The following is a 21,027-nucleotide window of genomic DNA, read 5'->3' as shown; positions in this document are numbered from 1 at the left end:
AAAAATAAAATAAAAAAAAATATTTTTTAAAATTATTATATAAAAAAATCCTTCACAAAAACTAAATTTAAAATTGCACTTTTACCTTCCCTTGTTAACCCCCTAAATATAAGGATCTTTTTTTTGGGGGGGGGGGGGGGAGTCAGGAATCAAGAGAGACATAAATAAGTTAAATCATATAATTAAGTACATCGTAAATGAGGAAATGAAGAACATTCTAAAAGATTTAATGATGTGGGGGGCAGGGAGAGGTGAATTTTTGTAGAATACGAAACACACTCAATTTGGGCCTTGAAGGAAAGGAAGTGATCCATATATTTAGGGGGTAAAGAAGGGATGGGGGAAGTGAAAAATTCAATCTAGGGCTGGGGAAGGACATGATTGGGATACAGTAACTAGTTCAATTAGCCTGGACATAGGAAGTACAGAAATAGACAAAAGCTTATAAACAGTAAATGATTATCACAGTCAAAGGTTACAAAAATTTTGAGGAGAATTAGAAAGAGGGCACTAGATTTGATACTGCTAATGACTAATTATAGAAATGCTGGAATTCAAAGCATTAATGGAGACACAGTAAACTCGATAAACTCAAACCATAAGAAGAGAGAAACAAAAAGATAAGTCAATGTAAAGGCTAGGTATGATCAAGGTCATCTGTGGCTGAGGGAATTCTTACTTGTATTCATAATGAGTAGTTCCTGTCACTCACTCCATGTTATTTTGAGAATCAGTGAATTCTTTGACTTCTGGCTACTTATCTCCACTGACAATTCAGTAAAGAAATGAAGAAGTACAGGATACAGAATGACCCCACTTCTAACCTAAGGCAAAGTTAAAGGCAACATCAAATGGAGGTAATTTGTTGGAAGGTTAAGTGAAGTCTGAAAAAAAGATTTTATTTAGGTTGGTTTATATTCAGATAAGGAAGGTGAGAAACTGAAATGATAAAGAAAAAGAAATGATTATCTTAAAAAAGATTAAAAGGATCATGAGGATACAGATGAGAAATTAGTGGTATGTTGGCTCATAAAATGAAAGAAAAAGAGGTAATTTAATTTAATATCTCCTTGTGAGATGAGATTGCTGATAGAAAGGACATAAAATAGGCTATTAACTCTTCAAAGGTTGGGAATTCAGAGACTCTAGTTGAGAGGAAAATACAAACTCCAACAAATAACCTCAAAACCAACAAAAAACCAATCACAAAGTGTTAAAAGGTTAATTTTAGATTGGAGGAAGTCTAAATTTAGTCTAACATTTTTCATGTCAAAGTTTATCTACTCTAATGCTGAAACATACTCAATATCAATATGTTGTATTAAGAACACAGCATAAAATAGATAATATAATCACATAAAAAATTTTGCAACCTATTTTTTTAAAGACATGTGAAACTTTAAATACTTACAGTACACTCTTGCATCTCTTGTTCCTTGGTTGCCAGTCTCATCACAAGAATATTTTCTCTTCTTGCAGACTCTTGTTGTTGCTGCTTTAGCTTTTCTTCAGACTCTCTCAAACCAGTTACATCATTAGCTAATGTTTTTGATAAAAATGGAGAGGGAAAAAGAAAACCATATTGAGACTACTTGAAGCATTATTTGAACACTACATAGAACTATTTGCTTCAAATCCATTGAGTATCAAAGTTAAAAATCTGAAATCATACTTCAGGATGCTGGTGCCATTTATAAATAGGATATATGTGTTCTAAATCTCAGTCTATTTCAGAAAGATTTATTATAGTTTTATAAAGTAAACAAAAAAAGATGCCTACTTAATAATTAGTTTAAAAGAATAAAATTCAACAATTTAATCCCAGCTCCATCCTCCTCCTCGAAAAGTTTTTTCAAAGAACCTTCATTCTACATAATAATTGCTCATATTTACTGTTTATTATTGTTGAATTATTATTTATAAAGCAATCTTATTACAACTGTGTGAGGTGGGTAATTATTAAATATTATCCTCATCTTAGAAATGAGGAATCAAAGATCAGAGGAGAGAGGGGACTCACAGAAGCTAAGTGAAATTAGAAAAAAAGATTTCATTTAGGTTGGTTTAAATTCAGATAAGGAAGGTGAGAAAATGAAATGATAAAAAAATCTGTAAATATGTCATTTCTAAAAATTTTAGCAACAAATCATTATACTTTTTTTATAAGCATGAAAAGCTAATAAGTCTATCACTGAGTAGGCATTTAAAATAAGGTTTTTTAAACTAAGGTTTAAAAAGATTTTTTAAAAAAGTTCAGACAATACAATTCACACCCCCCCCCCACACCTACCCCTCCACATATATGCTAATATTTTATATTATAGACTAGAACTCTACAACTTATAAATGTTGCCAGGATATAACTTTCTGAGTTAGAGACAAATAGTTTACTATCTATTATAAACCATAAAGACTACTAACTCTGACTTGTTTCAAGTAAACAATTAAAATATTCAAAACAATAAAGGTTTTTTTGTTATCCAATATTTTACATCAGGGGATCTGGGGTCTTAACCTTGTGTGTGTTATCTATTCCTCTGGCAATCTGATGAAGCTAAGGGACTTCTTCTCAGAATAAGGTTATCAAATAACTGAAATCCATTTAAGGATCCCTTGGAGATATGTGAACCCCTGGGTAAAGAACTGTTCTATACCTAAGTTGAACTTCAATATCTAATACTGGGATGATAACGACTCAATTTTTGAAGGCTATGCCAATGATGCAAAAGCTTTGGCAGCTCTCACTAAGTTGCAAAGACTTCAAAGTTTGGATCTGGAGATGAAGACCAGTCCAAGTAGGTCTGGACAGAATGAAGGTCACCAGAGTGCTGGTCACTTAGGGGATGAATGTCTCAGGCCACAGTAACTCATGCAAACATACAAGAGGAGGAAAGTCTGTCAGTGGAGGAAATACTGATACTGATGAAATCACAGATCTTATGAAGTACTAAAACTTACATACTCACACTGATATCTGTACTGCCATTTGCAAAATCTTATTTTTCAAGTTATATCAATCTATTCTCAAAGAGGCTGAAACTCAGGTTACTTACAGTTTAAGTCTGTGTACTTGCCCTCCAAAGCTTGTACATATGCTTCATACTGCTTCCATCTATTATAAAAACAAATTATTCAGTTTATTAAAGAGGTTGAAGAAGCTTTTATAACAGCAGCTTACATTTACACTTAAAGGTTTACAAAACACTTTCCTTAAACAATCCTGAGAGGTATACAGTAATACAAACAATATTCACATATTAAAGTTTAAGTTCAATTCCAAGAACCTAGTACGCAATTAATAAATGTTTGCTGGATCAACTATTAAATACCTATTAGACTCAAGGCAAATGAAGAAACTGAAGTTCAAGGAGATTAAATAAATTGTCTAAGGTCACAGTAAGTGTCAGAGTTGGGACATACATCCTTTGTATTACACAGGGATGCCATTAAATACACTAGAAAAAACAAAGTTATTTCATAAACACAAGAAATTTACTATTCAATTAAGTGCATCTAAAAATGAGCGCTACTTCACTATTACAATGGTAATTCACAGGGCCCTCCTGGTTTAGAAGAACTAAAAATGTAGAAAGGAATTCATGCTGAATATATACTATATATTTATGGGCAGCTAGGTGGCACAGTGGATAGATCACTGGGCCTGGAGTTAGGAAGACTCCTTCCTGAGTTCAAATCTGACCTTAGACACTAGCTGTGTGACCCTGGGTAAATCATTTAACATTTTTGGCCTCAGTTTCTCATCCATGAGACAAGCTAAAGAAAGAAATGGCAAACCACTCCAGTATTTCTGACAAGAAAATCCCAATGGGGTGGAGCTATGAGCTGATCCAACCATTCCAGAAAGCAATTTGGAACTATGCCCAAAGGGCTATAAAAATGTGCATACCCTTTGACCCAGCAATACCACTTCTAGGACTCTATCCCAAAGAGATCATAAAAATGGGAAAAGAACCCACATGTACAAAAATATTTATAGCAGATCTTTTTGTGGTGGTCAAGAACTGGAAATTGAGGGGATGTCCATCAACTGGGGAATGGCTAAACAAGTTGTGGTATATGAATGTAATGGAATACTACTGTGGTATAAGAAATGATGAACAGGCAGACTTCAAGGAGACCTGGAAAGACTTTTATGAACTGATGCTGAGTGAAGTGAACACAGCCAGAAGAACACTGTACACAATAATAGCCACAGTGTGCAATGACTGATTTGGATAAACTTAAGTCCTTTCTCAGCAATGCAAGAACCTAAAACAATTCCAAAGGACTCATGATGGAAAATGCCATCTACATCCAGAGAAAGAACTATGGAAAAAAAAAAAAACAAAAAACGAACTATGGAGTCAGAATGCAGAATGAAGCAGACTATTTTCTTTTTTTGTTTGTTTTGTTTTTCCTTTCTCATGTCTTCTCCCATTCATTATAATTCTTCTATGTAACATGACTAATGTTAAAATATGTTTAATAGGAATGTATATGTAGAGTCTATATCAGATTGTATGCCACCTTGGGGAGGGAAGAGAGAAAAATTAAAATTTATGGAAGTGAATGTTAAAAACTAAAAATAAATAAAATCCCAATGGGGTCATGAAGAATCAGACAGAACAAATAACTGAACAAAAACAAAAATATACTTTTCAATAAATGACAATCCCTTCGGTAAAAAAATATAAGTCAGACCACCAAGACAAATTGAGGAAAACTTGTATATTACTCTCTAAAAAAATACTCAGGCTATGTGTACTATAGGTAGTACTAATAAATGCTATTTATTCTTGGATTGACTTAAACAATATTTTATTTAGTTAAAAAAAAAGAGTGTATGGAAGGAGAATGATATACTGGAAAGAATACTGGATTTAAAATCAGGGAACTTGGGAATTCTAATCCCAATACTGATCCTTACATTTGTGTGATGTTGGACAATTCATCAATTCCCCTGTCTGGACTTCAGTTTTTGTAAATGAAAGTGGTGGCCTGGATCATCTCTCAGGCATTCCCAACCTGCCCCAATATAATCTTGCGGTCTAGCAGGCTATAAATTACAGAGCTAATGATTCTTATTCTTGGCTCATCTATGACATGATTCTAGAAGTCTTAGCAACTCATCTAAACATTAAGATACTATTTACTTATGTGAATACCACAATTCAATAGCATACAAGTTGGTATTTACTCACTGTATATATTAGCTCAATAGAAATGTTACTTATTGTCCTGATGTTGCTATAGATGTTGAATAGCTACAGCAGATGTATAGCAGAGATCTCTTTGTTGCTAGTAATGAAAACTCTACCTCCTGCCCCTTGATGCTAATGAACCAGCAGCTACTTTAATAACAGACTACCCAGAAAACTGTTATTTCCAAAGTTACTGCTAGTAAGAAATTGTATCACAGATACATATATTAATCCCAATTTTTTATAAAAAAAATGTTAAGATGTTAATAGTGAAACATCTTAGAAATTAAGAATTTCAGAGCTGGAAAAGCCCTAGGAGTCATTCTATGCAGTTCTCTAATTTTACACATACAGAAACTGATCTCTAGAAAGGTTAAATGGCTTGTCCTAAGACAAATAAATAAAGCAACATGTATCTAATGCAGAGAGATTGCACACAGACATACATCTCACTGTCATCTTTCTTCATCAAAACATGATATTAATGAACTCTTTACAGATACTACGGTGCAAAAACCTAGTTGACCACAGCTCTGGTTTTAACACTGTGTTTGCAATGCATGGTCATACTGTATTAAACAATCTTTCTTTATAAAGAACTTTCATAAAACTCACATAGACCTTTAGGAAAATGGAAGGCCACCATCTAGGGCAAGGGCACAAATGGCTGTTTTTGTGGAGGTCAAAATTAAGGCTTTGTCTAGATTACCAAAGGAAAAGTAAATATAAGATCTCAACCAAACTACACATCAACTGGGTTCAAATTTCACCTAAGAAAGATCTTAAATATATGACTCAATTTAAAAGTGCCTTTAAGGAGTATATCATGAACCATAAGGTGCTTTCTTGTAAATTAGTTAATTCTCCACGCCTCCTGGGAAAAACTCAAGAGAAAGTCAGGACAGAAATAAGGATATACCTAAAAAGAATCATAGCAAAGGAGATTTACTTCTATATGGTCAAGTGGATTACTGAATGGTGTTGGTTTTAGGAAGCTGCTAATCATAAATTATAGTCATAAAGGTAAACATGGGAAATAAGACAAATTGTCATAGGTATGTAAAATTAGGGTAAGGTAGCTAAAGGAGATGATTAGAGATAAAAATGGTATGTGTTTCTAGGTATCCTTCCAGTTTACAAACCTCTCTCCCCCCGCCCCCCGCACTTTTAATATTCAGTCTTTTAACCTGCTTACTTCTTCATAATTAAGAGATTCCTTGTAATCTCTAGAGATGAGAAAACAGGGAGGTTAAATTACTTTCCTCAAGGTTACTGAGAAAAACTCTATTGATATCAAGTCACCATGAAAGTCCATCAAAAATAATTAAAATCTAGAAAGAGTTCAACTGATTTCTTTCATTTCTTAGATACACAGGTATATAGTAATTCCACTACAATTCCCAACTTTAACTTAAAACAAGCCACCATCCCATTTTTGGCTCAGCTGCAGTAAAACTTAAAATTTTAGAATTGAATGAGACCTGGAACATCACCTGATACAACTAGTTTATTTAAAAAAAAAAAAAAAAAGGAAACTCTGACATACAGAGAAGTTAAGTGACTTGCCCAAGGCTACATGCCAGTTAGTAGCAAAGCTATATCTAAAATCTAGATTTCCATTTGATTAACTTTTCCTTAATGAACAATGCATAATTTATTTGTTACAAATATAAGCATCCTTTAAGGCATCTATTTTCAAGTGTTAAGAACAAAAAAATGGGGGTGGGGAGGGAGAAGAATGCTTAAATAGTAACAGAGTATACAATAATCCAGCCTACCCATCATTAATTGTAGGCTTTGGTTTTATTTTCATCTCTTTGGAGGGTAGAGGAGGGGCAGGGAGAAAAGTAAAAAAAGAAAAATACTAGTGCATGACTAAGGAATTACTATCTTGGATTGATTACTGAAATAGCCTTAGATTACCCATAATAGTTTTATTCATCTCAGAGTAAGTTCAAAAGTCTTTACTTTTAAAAAATTATCCAGCATTATCTATTATATCTAAAATGAAACAAAGGCTTGATGGTACAGTTGACAGAGTTGGGAAAACCTGAGTTCAGGTTCTGCCTCTGTCACATACTATGTATGTGACTGTGGGCATTTCATTCACTTGTACTGGGACAATTTTCTAAGACTTTAAGTTACAAACACTAGTTGCTGATCTGCATTAATGGACTCACAGAATTTGTACTCTTCTCCACTAAATATTGTTAAAAATGAAGCCCAGTTTTTGTGGCAAAGGTACTATATGACCTTAGGCAAGTCTCTGAGTCTCAGTTTCCTCATTTATATAATGAGGCTATCCATTATACAATACCCAATAATGTATTCAGAGGGGTATCATGAGGAAAGCATTTTGAAAATTTTTATACAGCTGCACAATAAACTCAAGCTATCATTACCAGTCCTGGTTGTAGTCACATAACAGAATAAAAATATTAGAGAACAGTTTAGGGGAAGATACTACTCTATAGGAAGATCTATGTGTTTTCAGTTAAATGGTATCAATTACTTTACCTTAGGATCAATTCATCTCTTGCCATAACTTTGAAGTCTGTTTCACTGAGTCGAACCTTTAAAAAAAAAGATAAGTAAAAAAACATGAACTGTATGCATATTTTTTTCAAATCTAAAAACATTATGTTAACTATATTTAGGCACTTACTTTTGATAATACAGAAGATGAGGCTAGTCAATCTTGCAAAAAGGGCAAACTACCCATTTATTCTTCAGATCTTTAATTACTGGGTCTAAAAACTCATTCAGGCAGTCAATAAGTACTTATTAAGCCAAGTACTGTGTTAAGTGTAAGTACTAGGGATATAAAGAATGGCAAAAATAGTTCCTGTTCTCAAGGATCTTACAGTCTAATAATTAAGAAGTGATATACAGTTATCCCTTCCACATTGAGGAGGTTAGGGGCAAGGTGCCCCCTTGATCTGTAAAATTTTGGGGGCCTCTCTTCATACCAGAGACGTTAGATTTTTTTTCTTTCTCTTCTATGGAGTATTTACAGTATGTTATTGTAAAATGCTGACATCATACAATACTATACATATATTTTATTCATTTCTGAGTTTCAAAACCTTTTCTGTGTTATCTGCTGGCCTTCGTGTGTCCTCTGTGGCTTCCACAAAACTCCCCCCCCAATCCCATTTAATTTCTTATGCCTGCCTGTGATATATCACAACCAAGATTGGGAAAGTCGTGATGTGGAAGGGATAACTATAAATAACTAGGTATATACAAGATATATACAGAATACATAGAAAACAATCTCAAGAGGGGAAGGTCCTAGCAGCTGGGGGAACTAGGAAGGTGAGATTTAACCCCATCTGTCACAGACAAATCAAATATCCCTTTGAAGTCCATAGGAGTTTTGTACTTGAGGTATGTGAAGCACAAATTAACTTAATTACTGAATGCTGCTTATTATAAATGATTTTTTTCACAATTAATCTTCTATTTTGTTGAATGTTTTTAAAAAGTTGGAAAGTCCGGTGTCTCCTGACATTTGTATAATGTCCTAAGGTCAGTGAAGTTTGCTTCAGCAAAATTATAGGACAAAGTATTTTGAGATATCCACTAAGGATAAAAAATGAAAAGATAGGTTCCTAGAACTCTCTTCCCTTGGTGTAAATACAATTTGTTAATCTGCCTTAAGAGACTGACTTTCTTGAACTTTCCCTTAATGCAGTCTTTTCAAAGAGAACATGAATCTAAGGGGTTGAGGAAGAACAAAAAAGATTACAAGTAAATGCTAAAATGTTAAGAAATAAAAATAACTAATTTACACCAAGCACATATTTAAGTCCAATGGCTAGTTTACAGCTCAAAAAACTTAAAACATGGAAGACATCTTGTTTATATTACTTAATTTGGAACACGAAATAATGCCTTGTATTATTAGTCATTTCCTAAATATATATATTTTATTTCTTTCCTTCTACTTTAAACTCCTTAAATACAGATATAATTCAAAATTTTTTGCAATGCTACTGTAACTAAGGCTAAAATATTTGCTTAACTCAACTAAGTTTGGAGAGAGTTTAATGGAGGAAATATTTCACAAAGCTAAAGGGACCATAAAATTGAGCCCCTGAGGGAGGTGGGGAAAAAACCCAGACACAGGAAGAAGTTCTATTTCATTGCAACTGGGATTTAAATAAGAAAAACAAAAAAACTTCCTTACCCAAGGGTATAGGTAACCTATTAGAGTTTTATTTCCTGTCTTGTTAATACTTAAGATACAGCTGCAAAGTACCAATGCTCAACTTTGAGAACAATAATATTTTCTGTTAATTTCATTGTATGTATAGTTTTGTGGGGTAGAAATTCTCCTTAAACTCTGTAAACCTTAAAGCATTATCTGTAGGTTGAGATTTACTGTTTCTTTAGAGAGAAGGCTGCGAACCAATAAATCTCTCTCCTTTTCTCCTTAATAGGGGTTAGGCAGGGTTCAAGACTTAAAACCCGCTCTATAGTATTACAAAACAAATAGGCTGTTTTTGACTATAATTATTTCAAACTTACCTTTTTGGGGAGAGGTTCTTCGTTCGTCATTTTGTTTTCTAGGAAAGAAAAAACAGGTATATGAGAAAAGAAACATACCATTTTAATTGTTAGAACTAGATTTATAGTCATTTTTCATTATTGTGTATTTTATCATTTTTAAACTCTAGGAGTCATCATCTCATTAATTCTACTTCAAATCCCCTCTGACCAAGACTAGTTTTACCTTTCAAGATCCCACTCACATTGGCACCTTCCTCCCTAACATTGTTTATTAACCCATCCATTTTCAACCCTTCGGTCTTCTAGCTATGGGAAAAAGATGATTTCCCAGTATATTCTATAAGTCCCTTAGGAATAGTTCCATTAGGCTTGCTGAAAGCCACAAGCAGCATAGGAGAGAGGAAACAGGTGTGTAATTATCTAGGTTTCTTACCAGCAGAAGAGAAATAATGGGGGTAGTAACAATCCATTTTTTGGTGGATAGCAAAATACATTTTTCCCTATCAATGTTAGGAATTTCTTCTATGACATACATTAAGTAACTTTTAATAAACTCTACAGACTGGGTTGCTCTCTCAAACACTATATCCAATCACACAAATTCAACCAATATATGCTACAAAAGATAGTTTAATGTATGGAATTATAAAGAAACTGTTATAGCAACTCTAGGTAATTTATGAACTTGTATACAGTCTTTTTTGCTTTCAGTTACCTCCAAGTTTGGTGACATAAAACCAACGAAGTAATGGAACTATGTAGCAGGTTCTACGTTCCAAAACTGACTACGCTGTTTTACATACAAGTTAATAAACTTTATATTATGAAGCCACAAGTCAAAAAGAATATTTTATTTCCATCAACTACCTTGAGTTACATAAGACACGAAAAATCTGAACCTGCAATTCTTAAATAGAGAAATATAGGAGAACGTATAACTCCATTGGTAGGCCAAGATAAACCATTAAGAAGGTCACAAAAAGTGTTAGGTATACCAACAAATATCTCAGAAAGTATTGTTACTTTTAAAAATGCACCTAATTTTGTTTTGTAATCGTAAATCCATTTATACATACTTGGAAGTTATGTATAGATTTTTCTAAATCTTGGATTTTTCAGGTAAATACCAACACCTACATTTAATGTCAGAAAAAGAAACAATGACTAAACCAACAATTCCAAGGTGTAATTCTTTTCCAATTACACAACCTTGGACATTCTCTTGAGAGCTGAATGCTTACTTACTCTTATTTTTCTAGTTTTACTTTTTTATGTCACTAATTTCAAACTATTAGAAATATAATTTTAAGAATTGGGAGTAGTTAACTAAGACTTCCAAAATAATTTTTTTCCTCCTTATTTACTAAAGAAGCCTTCTGGTTCTTTCCAAAGAAAATCCATCTTCACACTCTTTCACCAGATGATTTCCTTCCCTGTTACCATCATACCTCAACAGTACTGATATAAATATAATCCTAGTGCCACTTTAGTCAGAAATTAGTTGAAGATTGTCTTTAAATCTGAAGACTTTGCCAGCATGCTGACTTAACCAGACTTACGATTTTAACATCTTCCATCCAACAGGCTCATTGGTGGACAAAGTAATTTATAAATAGGTCATGTGATTAAATTTTTGGTTTAACTCTTAGTTAACAATTTAGACATTGAGCATACCAAGCAAATTGTTCTATTTCAGTTACTTCTTACTTGATTAAGGTGAGCTTATGTATGAGTAATATTCAAGACTATATTTCTGTAACATATAGATTAGTATGCTTATCAATTTTTCTTTTTTTTGTATTGTTTCTTGGCTATGAAAATTCTGATAGCTAGTCATTTATTAACTAGAAGCCAGTAACAAAACCTACTTAGAACTGGGAAAAAAAGCAAATTTGATTTGATATATGGAAACTACCATACAAATTATAGTGTTAAGAATAGGTCAAATTCCATTATAAATTGGCCTACCCAAATGCTTTATGAGAATTTGTCAATAGAAGGCTAAGAAAGAAAATGGAAAAAAGATTCAAATGGAAAAAAATCTTATTAATATTATCATTAATCAGACTGGAAACTTATTACCACAAATTCATGACTGTTCTTTGCCCCATAACACTCTACTGTGCCTTTTACTTGTGTACATGATGTCCCTTCTCCTAGTAGAGTGCTGGGCCTGGAGTCAGGAAGATTTATCTTCCCAAGTTCAAATCTGGCCTTAGACACTAGCTGTGTGACTCTGGCTGGGCAAGTCATTTAATCCTGTTTGCCTCAGTTTCCTCATCTGTAAAATGAGCTGGAGAAAGAAACGGTAGGCCACTCCAGCATCTTTGCCAAAACCCCAAATGGGATCACAAAGAGTTGGACACAATTGAAATGAATGAACAATAAATGTGTGGATTTAATTTTGGTCAAGTAAATTATAAAAATTTAGTCCTATCCCCCTTTATTATTTATGACAACAGACCAAAAGGAAGTCATTTTTACATCCTTTCCACAGGCATGAAAACAAAGCTTTCTTCTAGCTAATCATAACTTACAACAAAGTGAGACTTTGCCAATAGGCATACCACATGATATGTAAGATAGACTGGAGTCAGGAAGACCCAGGTTTAAAACCTCCCTCAAATACTTATTAGCTATGCAATCTTGGGAGAGTCAAAACCCACTGTCTGCCTCAGTTTCTGTAAAATTAAGGAAGGGTTTAACTCAATATGATCCTATGTAAGCATATAAAGAAATGCGACATTTGAGGAAATCTCTTCAAAATTATGATGAAAATATCAATTAAACTCCCAGGCTAGTCTCTATTTCTACCACTGCCTCATTGATGCTGAGTGCTTTAAGATGCAAAATGTTGATTCATAGGGTAAGGGTAATATTCCAATGTTCTTCCATCACATTCCCAATCTAGGTAACTCCAGTTACCTAGTACTTTCAATATTTTCATCTAATATTGCTATTTTAGCTAAACTTTCCCTTTTTCCTTTATTTATTACTTGGCATATTTCAGTAAAAAATAAAAAAAAACTTTTTTTAAATGTTGGATTTTCAACTTTTCCCCACAAGAAACATATTTCAATTTATAAAGAAATATGGGGGCAGCTAGGTGGTGCAGTGGGTAAAGCAACTGACTCTGGAGTCAGGAGGACCTGAGTTCAAATTCAGCCTCAGACACTTAACACTCACTAGCCATGTGACCTTGGGCAAGTCACCTAACCCCAACTGCCCTGCCTTCCCCCCTCCAAAAAGCAAAAAAAGAAAGAAATATGGTAGGACTATAGGTTCTGCCATAGGGACCTGCTTTCTTGTTAACTTTCCAGAAATATTTCCTATTGTCTACTCATATTATTAGATAGTCAGACCTTTAAAACCAACACAACCTTCCTTTTTATTTATTTATTTATTTATTTTAAAGCAATAGGGGTTAAGTAACTTGCTCAAGGTTACACGGCCAGTTATTTCTGGGTGTGGTGCTAAGTGTCTGAGCCCGGATTTGATCCCCAGGTCATCTTGACAACTGGAGCCGGTGCTCATACTCACTATGCTACCTGGCTGCCCCCTTCCTTTATATTTAAATGGTGAAAAGGCAACAGTAGTCTTTGATTCAGCAATGTATCACAAAATACATGTTAGTCTAGCAAAAAGATCTGAATGTATACAACATCCACAAAATGTACAACTATACAAAATGGCTATTCAATCTAACACCCAATTCACCATTTTGGGCATTCACATTACATACACTTGAGAAAATGCTAATAATGGAAACAATTCTATCCTTCAGGTAATTTCAACACATAAGTATCCTATAAACAATGGATAATCCAAGTGCCTTGAACCTCAACTTGGCCCCTCCTCCCCCCAGTCAATGTTATATAAGGAAGTAGACAATGCTTAATGCTACACTCTAGCATTAAATCTCAATCCCTGAAAAGATTTCAATCCAAGCACGGCAATAATAAAAGTGATATTTACCTTTTTTGGTCCTGAAAACTGATATGGGAGACTCCCTGTGTGAAAACCCCCTCTACCAATGCAGATCAACAACTTTATAGCTTACAGGTGACCTGCCCTATTGTATGCCAAAGGGGACCTGAACCCATGTCTTCTTCACTCCAACCAAGGCTGATCCTCTATTATACCATGCTCATGTTTCTCAATATTTACCTACCAATCTATAATTCTGTAAAATAACATCTCTGCTAAATAATGTTAATTATGAAGTATTATAAAAGAAAATGAAATGAGCAAGGTGTTGTTACAATAAATCTTGAGCAATTTTCGTAGTAAAAAAGGAAGTTGTAAGAGAAAAGGCACAAATTATTTCAAGTAGGAGGAATAATTCATTTGATGGAATAAAGTTGGCTAGACAAATGGGGAATGCAAACCACAAAGTTTTTCCATTTATTCAATTCATCGATGTTTAAATGTTTACTGTACTCAAAACCCTATGCTAGGTGCTGAGGGTGATTCATGAAGCTTACAAACCTAATAAAGTAGAGGTGTCACACTGTCTCAAACTGGATTAAATGTAATTGGGAAATGTTTAACAAAATAAATGAGAATACCATACAACATAGATATATTAATTGGTGGTTTTCTAAGTCAATATACAGCCAGCAGGATTCAATTCCATTTGGGTTGAGAACATTGTAATGGAGTATAACAAATAAATGACCGCCTTAGGCAAAGACAAAAAGATAGTAAGGAAGCAGTTCACCACTTTCAGTCTGGTCCTTGGAATGTATGGTTCAGAGTAGTCACTGATAGCATAAAAAGGTTATATCAGAGACATAAAATAATATATATGATAGCTAAATGCATCAAGAAATTAGAAAACGAAGTGTTATGCACTTGAGTTTGACTTTCAAGGATAAGTTGGAATTAAATGGGCACAGGAAACAGCTTGAGTAAAGGCAACAAAGTCTGAGAGATCTTTGTGTACTGGGAAATCTGGCTGGAGTGTAAAGTGTTGGACAGGGACTAATATCAGATAAGGTGAAATGGTGAGCATGGCATTATAGAGAGAAGGCATCTGAATGCCAGGTAGCAAAGTAGGAACTTTACTGAATACCTATGTGGATACTCAAGATTTTTGATGGATACAGTGATACAAACAAATCTATGTGTTAAAAAAAGATTATTCTGGCAGTATAAGGAATGAGGAGGAGAGGAAGAGAGAAAAAGATCTTTATGAGATCAATTATGTAAAACCGTACACAGATCTTTGTGGGTTGTATAATTCATTACACGAAAGGTTCCTTTGTCAGATTATAAATTTCTTGAGAGGAAGGACTGTCTTCTGCCTCTTGTATTCTCAGCACGTAGTATTATACCTGGCATATAGTAGGTTATTAATAAATGATTACTGATCAATTGATACTGCTTAGAAAACTACATATTAATATCTATTTTTATTGCATTTTAAATTATTTTGTTAAATATTCCCCAATTGCATTTTCATCTGGTCCAGGCCTGAGTAGAGCACTTTGAGGTTGAGAATATTGAGGGTTTTGTGTTTGACATTTCTGGTCTAGATGCTTTTCAGTAGGCTTGTACTAGCATGCTTCCAGGGAAAAGAGAAGGGGACAAACAGTTGCCAGAGATACTGGCCAGGTAAAATCAACTGATTGGATGAAAGACAAGTAAAAGTAAGAAATGGAGATAGTACCAAGATTTTGACTGTGGGAGACTTTGTGAATGGTAGTACTGCTGAAACAGCTAAGTCTGAATGATGAGCAAGTTTTGAGGGAAATGTGATGAGGTCAGTTTCGTATGTGTTGAGTTTGAGGTCCTAGCAGGACATCTGAGTGATAGGAGATGCCCTACAGCCAGCTTGAGATCTAAGACTAAAGACAAAAGTCAGGGTTGGTAATCACCTGAGTAGAATTCACAGCAGAAGTTATGGGAGCAAATGAGATTGCCAAAGTAAAGAGTACAGCATGAGAAAAGGTCAAGAATAATCTTAAAGAACACTCAATTTAAGGGGACAAGACGGAAGCAATAGCAACATAAGGGAGGGTCAAACACAAGAGTGTGAAATATCTTGGCCCAAAAAGTTGAGTATCCAGAAAAGAGAATGGTCAGTATCAAACAGTATAAAGAAGATGGGGGAGGGTAAAGCCATTGGATGCAGTAATTAAGAAGTAACTTGTAACCTGGGAGAGCAGCTTCAGTTAGGACAGTTGGCATAAAGTCTTAACTACAAGGAACTGAAGGTATAGTAAGGTATGGTAAGGATGTGGAGACATTAGGTACAGATTATCCTTTCAAGAAGTTTTGGGAAGACAGAATGGTATAGTATTTGGATGAGACAGAATCAATTAATTAACAAATGTTTATTAAACATCTATGAACCAGGTACAGTTCTAACTAGGCTCTGGGGATAAGAGGAGCATATAAAGTACATTCATACAAAACTGGCAGATAAGGACCCAAGGAATAAAAAAGAGGAACCAATTAAAAAAAAAACCCAACATCAATTTTCCTAGCTCCTAGCCTTCTGATAAAAAGAGTAGCTTTGCCTACCAGTTAAAAGAGATATTTTTGAATTATCAGTGAATTTCAATCATTTAATCCTACCTAAGTTTCTTCTTACTACGGATAATTAAGGGTTAGTTTGGGCTAACAAGAAAAATGACTCCTTATCCTTGGTTTTGAGAATAGGATCACAGTTTCAGAGCTCAAGGGACCTTTAGAGGGAGATGCAATGAGTTCTGGCCAGCATGGAGTCAAATATCCTTTATCTCAAAGTTTACCCTTATAAGCCCTGATCTCTACATTTTTTTGCTTCTCAATTTCCTTTCCTGGCTCATCCATCCACATATTACTGCCACCCCCTCCTAACCCTAAATGTAGGCATATCTCCACAAGGCTCTATCTTGGCTCTCTTCTGTTCTCTAACTCTCCTATGGTGGCTTTATGAACTCCCACTAGTTTTGGATCTATATATCTAGTCCTATACCAACTGCCTACAGGACATTTTAAATTGGATGCCCAGTAAGCAGCTCAAAATACACGTCAAAAACAGAACTTAATGTCTTTTCCCCTAAGAACTCTTATTGTGAACTTTCATAAATATGTCAAGTGCACCACCCCTTACTTTTAGTTTCAAAGGTTCACAACTTTAGCACTATCCTTGAGTCAGACTGTTCACTATTCCTCACCCCACAGGGTCAATCAACGATCAAACCTTGCCATTTCTAACTTCACTGCATCTCACAACCGTCTCTTTTCTCTACTCAGTCATCATCTTAGTTGCTCTTTACCTCTCACTTGGGCAGCCAGTGACCTCCTAATTTGTCCCCCTCCTCTGTCACTCCTACTCCAATATATTCTCCACAAAGCTCCTAGTGATTTACTAAAGTACAAATCTGACCATGTCACTTCCTTACTCCAGTGTAACTCTAGTGACTTCCTATTGCCGCCTAGGATTAAATATAGGCTCTTCTGCTTGGCATTTAAAAGCCTTTTACAAGTTAGGTCCAAACCTTCCAGCCTCCACACAATATTCCTTCTCACACTTAGTTCAACTGGCTTTGCCATTTTTCATACACAGCACTCCCCTTTGAGCCTTCGCACTGGCTGCCTCCCATGCCTAAAATGTATTCTCTCCCAACACTGTATGCAGCCACTTTCTACATGAAGTTCCGACTCTCCCCTCTGCAAACTCCTAATGCCCATCCTCCTCCCTAAATTACCTTATATATATCTATATGTCTCATCTGATAGTAAACTCCCCAAAAGGAAGATGTTTCATTTTTGTCTCTGTATTCATATCACCTAGTATACTGCCTCAGAGTAGGTGCTTAATAAAAGTTGATTGTTTATTTATCTCATATTCTGAAAGCTGGTAGGTACTTTGGTGTTCTCATCAAGTCCAATTTATAATAGCAATTCCTACTATAATATACCTGACTTAGTTGAGTCTGAGCAAGAAGGGAAGCAGAGATCCAAGGTAAAAGAATTAATAAAGGATGCATGACTGAGGCTGGTCCTGTATTTCAGAACCTTGGAAAATAATCCACTGTAATTTCCGTTTTTCAAAATAAAATACTCATTAATAAAAGGTAATTAAAATATATTACAGATGTATTTATATGACCATTAGAATAAATTTTCATACAAGTAGACTTAAGGGAAAATAAGTAACTTTTAGAACTTTTTTCAATTCTGAAAAATGTTATTACTACTTTTTAATAACAAATAGTGTCAGAAGTACTTTACAACAGAGCACTAAGGGTCAATTGAGGGACCTGCCTAGAGTATAAAGTTGAAGGGTACAAAAATACAAAATATGCACCTGTTATCACACTCATGACTTTAAGACAAGCACAACTTATATCCCTCCTTTGGGTGCAAAATTAGATAGTTACAGTGCTGATTCACATTGAAAATTTACTTCAATATACACAAGAGGCTAAACTTTAAGTTTAATTAGAAAGTTATTTTGAAGACCCATTATTAAGACTGAGATTGCATTTCAGAGAAATTGTTGAAAACAGTACCTCTTATTTTCTCAAGGCTTTTTTAATAGACTGCTCTAAAGTGAAATCCAAGAGAAAAGGAAATCTGAATATCTAGCTTATTTTAAGGCAGTTCCAGTTGGAGGAAGTTAGGTGGCACAGGGGATAGAGCAATGGGCCTAAAATTGGGAAGACCTCAGTTCAAATCCAGCCCCAGATATTTCCTAGTTATGTGACCGTGGGTAATTTACCTAACCTTGGACTCAGTTTTCTCAATTGTAAAATGGGGATTAAAAAAAAAAAGGTTAGCCCTTAGCATAATGCCTAGGACATGAGAGGTGCTTAACTGGAAATATTATTGCTTTAATACAGTACTATGTATTTTTCTAAGCAAGAACCACAAAAATCCAGTTTGGCATATCAAAAAATTATAGGCAAAATGAATAAGTGGAAAGAACACTGACCACTGCAGTTAGAATCAGAGGACCTAAAAAGCCTCATGCCCAAGTGGTCTTAGGCAAGTCACAATCCATATGGGTCTCCATTTCCTCATCTGTAAAATAAGGGGGTTGGGACAATGGGAATACATTGTCTGAAAGGAAATCCTTTTAGCTCAGTCTATGAATCTATAGACCTTTTCCCACTGAACTTGTAAATAAGTTTTTTTTAAAAAAGACTAAGACTGATGCTAAGGAACTCCAGATAACATTGGCCAAATAACATTAATGGGATTCTACACCATATATTCAATTCAACAGCATTTAAGCACTGTGGAATACAAAGACAAAAGTAAAAGTGGTCCCTTTGCACAAGAATTAATACACTGTAGTAGACAGTGGTGGTGGACTTCATGCTGGGAAGACCTGGGTTCAAAACCTACTTCTGATACTTATTAACTGTGACCTTTAGAAAGATACATGTATGCAAATGCAATATAATTTGAGGGAGAGAATAAAAACAATTAGCAAGTTATTAGAAAAAGTTTTCTATATGAGGAAGCATTTGAGTTTCACCTAGAAGCAAGTTAAGGATTCTTAGAGGAGGGAATGCATTCCAGGAACATGGGACAGTTTGTGCAAAGGCCGGGAGGCAGGAAATGGAATGCTAAATTCAGGGAACAGTGAAGGCCAGTTTGACTGGAACAAAGAGCCCACGAAAGGGAGTCATATGAAGCCTGGAAAGGTAAGCTAGAGCCAGACTGCAAAGGGTTTTAAATGCCAAGCTGTGAAGAAAGCATTTTAAACAAAAGGGATTTTTAAGCAGGGTACCGATATGCTCAAGTCTGCATTAGTTAAGACTATTTCGGTAGCTGTGTGAAAGATGGATTGGAAAGGGAAGTGTCTGGTTGCAGTCTTGTGTGTGTGTGTGTGTGTGTGTGTGTGTGTGACTTTTTGGAGGGCAACTGGGGCTAAGTGACTTGCCCAAAGTCACACAGCTAGTGTGTCAAGTGTCTGAGGCTGGATTTGAACTCAGGTCCTTCTGACTCCAGGGCCAGTGCTCTATTCACTGAGTCACCCAGCCACCCCTAGAGAGAGTCTTATTAAGAGGCTACCAGCAATATCTAGTGGAAAAGTAGAGGCCTGAACTAGGATGATCTTTTAATCCCAAGGCTATTACACATTTTTCATACATAAGTGTATTAACAAATGGTTGCATTTAAAGATACTGGGAGTAGTAGTCCAGGTTCAAATACTAGATTTAAGTCACAATCCTAAGGATTTCAATCCAAGAGAGATGGCTCACCTATGATATGACTGTGAATCTGTGATGACTAGTTGAGACTAGGTGGCACAGTGGCCACTGGAAGCTGGGTAGACCTGAATTCAAAACTCAGACACTTGATGTGTAACCTGTCAAACTCGGTTTTGGCAACTTAAAAATGGGGTTACTTCGAAAGGTTGTTGTGAGGATTAGATAATATCTGCCAAGGGCTCAGCACTATGTCTAGCATGCAGTAGGTGCTTTAAAAAAACTTGTCTCCTGACTTACTGAGTTTCTCCATCAGTGAATTGAGTGAACAATGCTCATAGTTACCTCCTCCATACTAATAAAACATAGAATGATGAAAGTAATCTGTAAATATAAACTTACACTAAAATAATATACCCTCACAAATTCTTAAATTTTAACCCTTATGTTACAGTAACATCAGAAGACCCGGGTTCTGAACTGAAATAAATAAATTCACTTTTTTAATACTGGCCTCAGTTTTCCAAATGAAGTTTGATTAATCTTTCACATCTCTTCCAATTCTAAAAAACTTAGTAACTTTATCTGTGAACTAGACTACAATGGAGGCATCCTGGAATAGTGGAAAAAATACTATACTCGGGAGTCAGAAAACATAGATTATAGTTCTGGTTCCACTATTATCACAATTATGCAACCCTAGATAAAATCAGTAGCCAAACTATCTTGTAAGCTTCAGTTTCTTCATCTGGGGAAAATGGAGATAGTTATCACTGGGTTAAACAGAAAACTAAACTTATGAAAATACTCTGCAAAAAGTACATGAAACTAGTTTCTTCTCCCCTCTTGGTCAAAGTATTACATATAATATTTGATAAATATCTGTTAAAAAAATTAAAGGAGATTGAGCATGTCTCTCCTACTACTTAAAATGGGACCATAACAAGCCATTTTTCTTAAACTCCCTATTCAGAGCTAAAAGAAAAATTAGAGAACCAGCCTGATTCTCTTTCAAGAAACTAAAGGCCCAGAGAAATTAAGTATCTTGCTCAATAACAAGCAGTCAATCTCTGGTTCAAACCTAGGTTTTTCAAAACCAAATGCAAATACTCTTTTCTATAGCAGCCAATCAAAAGCATAGTAACTACAGAAAACAC

The 21,027-nt window shown here is 34.9% G+C and overlaps 1 protein-coding gene across 3 annotated transcripts in view; it reads right to left on the bottom strand.

The window, feature by feature from the left end:
• The window catches only part of WTAP (WT1 associated protein), an 80,408-nt gene that overhangs the window by 12,766 nt on the left and 46,615 nt on the right, over positions 1–21,027 (bottom strand). For all 3 annotated transcript variants that reach the window (XM_069070353.1, XM_069070355.1, XM_069070354.1), the window contains 4 exons: positions 9,735–9,772; positions 7,719–7,774; positions 3,054–3,112; positions 1,412–1,539 (listed from right to left, as the gene is read on the bottom strand). In XM_069070353.1, coding sequence (XP_068926454.1) covers positions 1,412–1,539; positions 3,054–3,112; positions 7,719–7,774; positions 9,735–9,772 — 281 coding nt within the window. The remainder of the gene's footprint in view (positions 1–1,411; positions 1,540–3,053; positions 3,113–7,718; positions 7,775–9,734; positions 9,773–21,027) is intronic.

The sequence above is a fragment of the Petaurus breviceps genome, unplaced genomic scaffold (assembly GCF_028583685.1).
Source record: "Petaurus breviceps papuanus isolate PSGF00001 unplaced genomic scaffold, PetGlider_PUasm1.0 90808, whole genome shotgun sequence".
Classification (NCBI taxonomy): Eukaryota; Metazoa; Chordata; class Mammalia; order Diprotodontia; family Petauridae; genus Petaurus; species Petaurus breviceps.
Note: the sequence above shows the minus strand (reverse complement) of the source record. Positions and strands in the feature narration are given on the sequence as shown.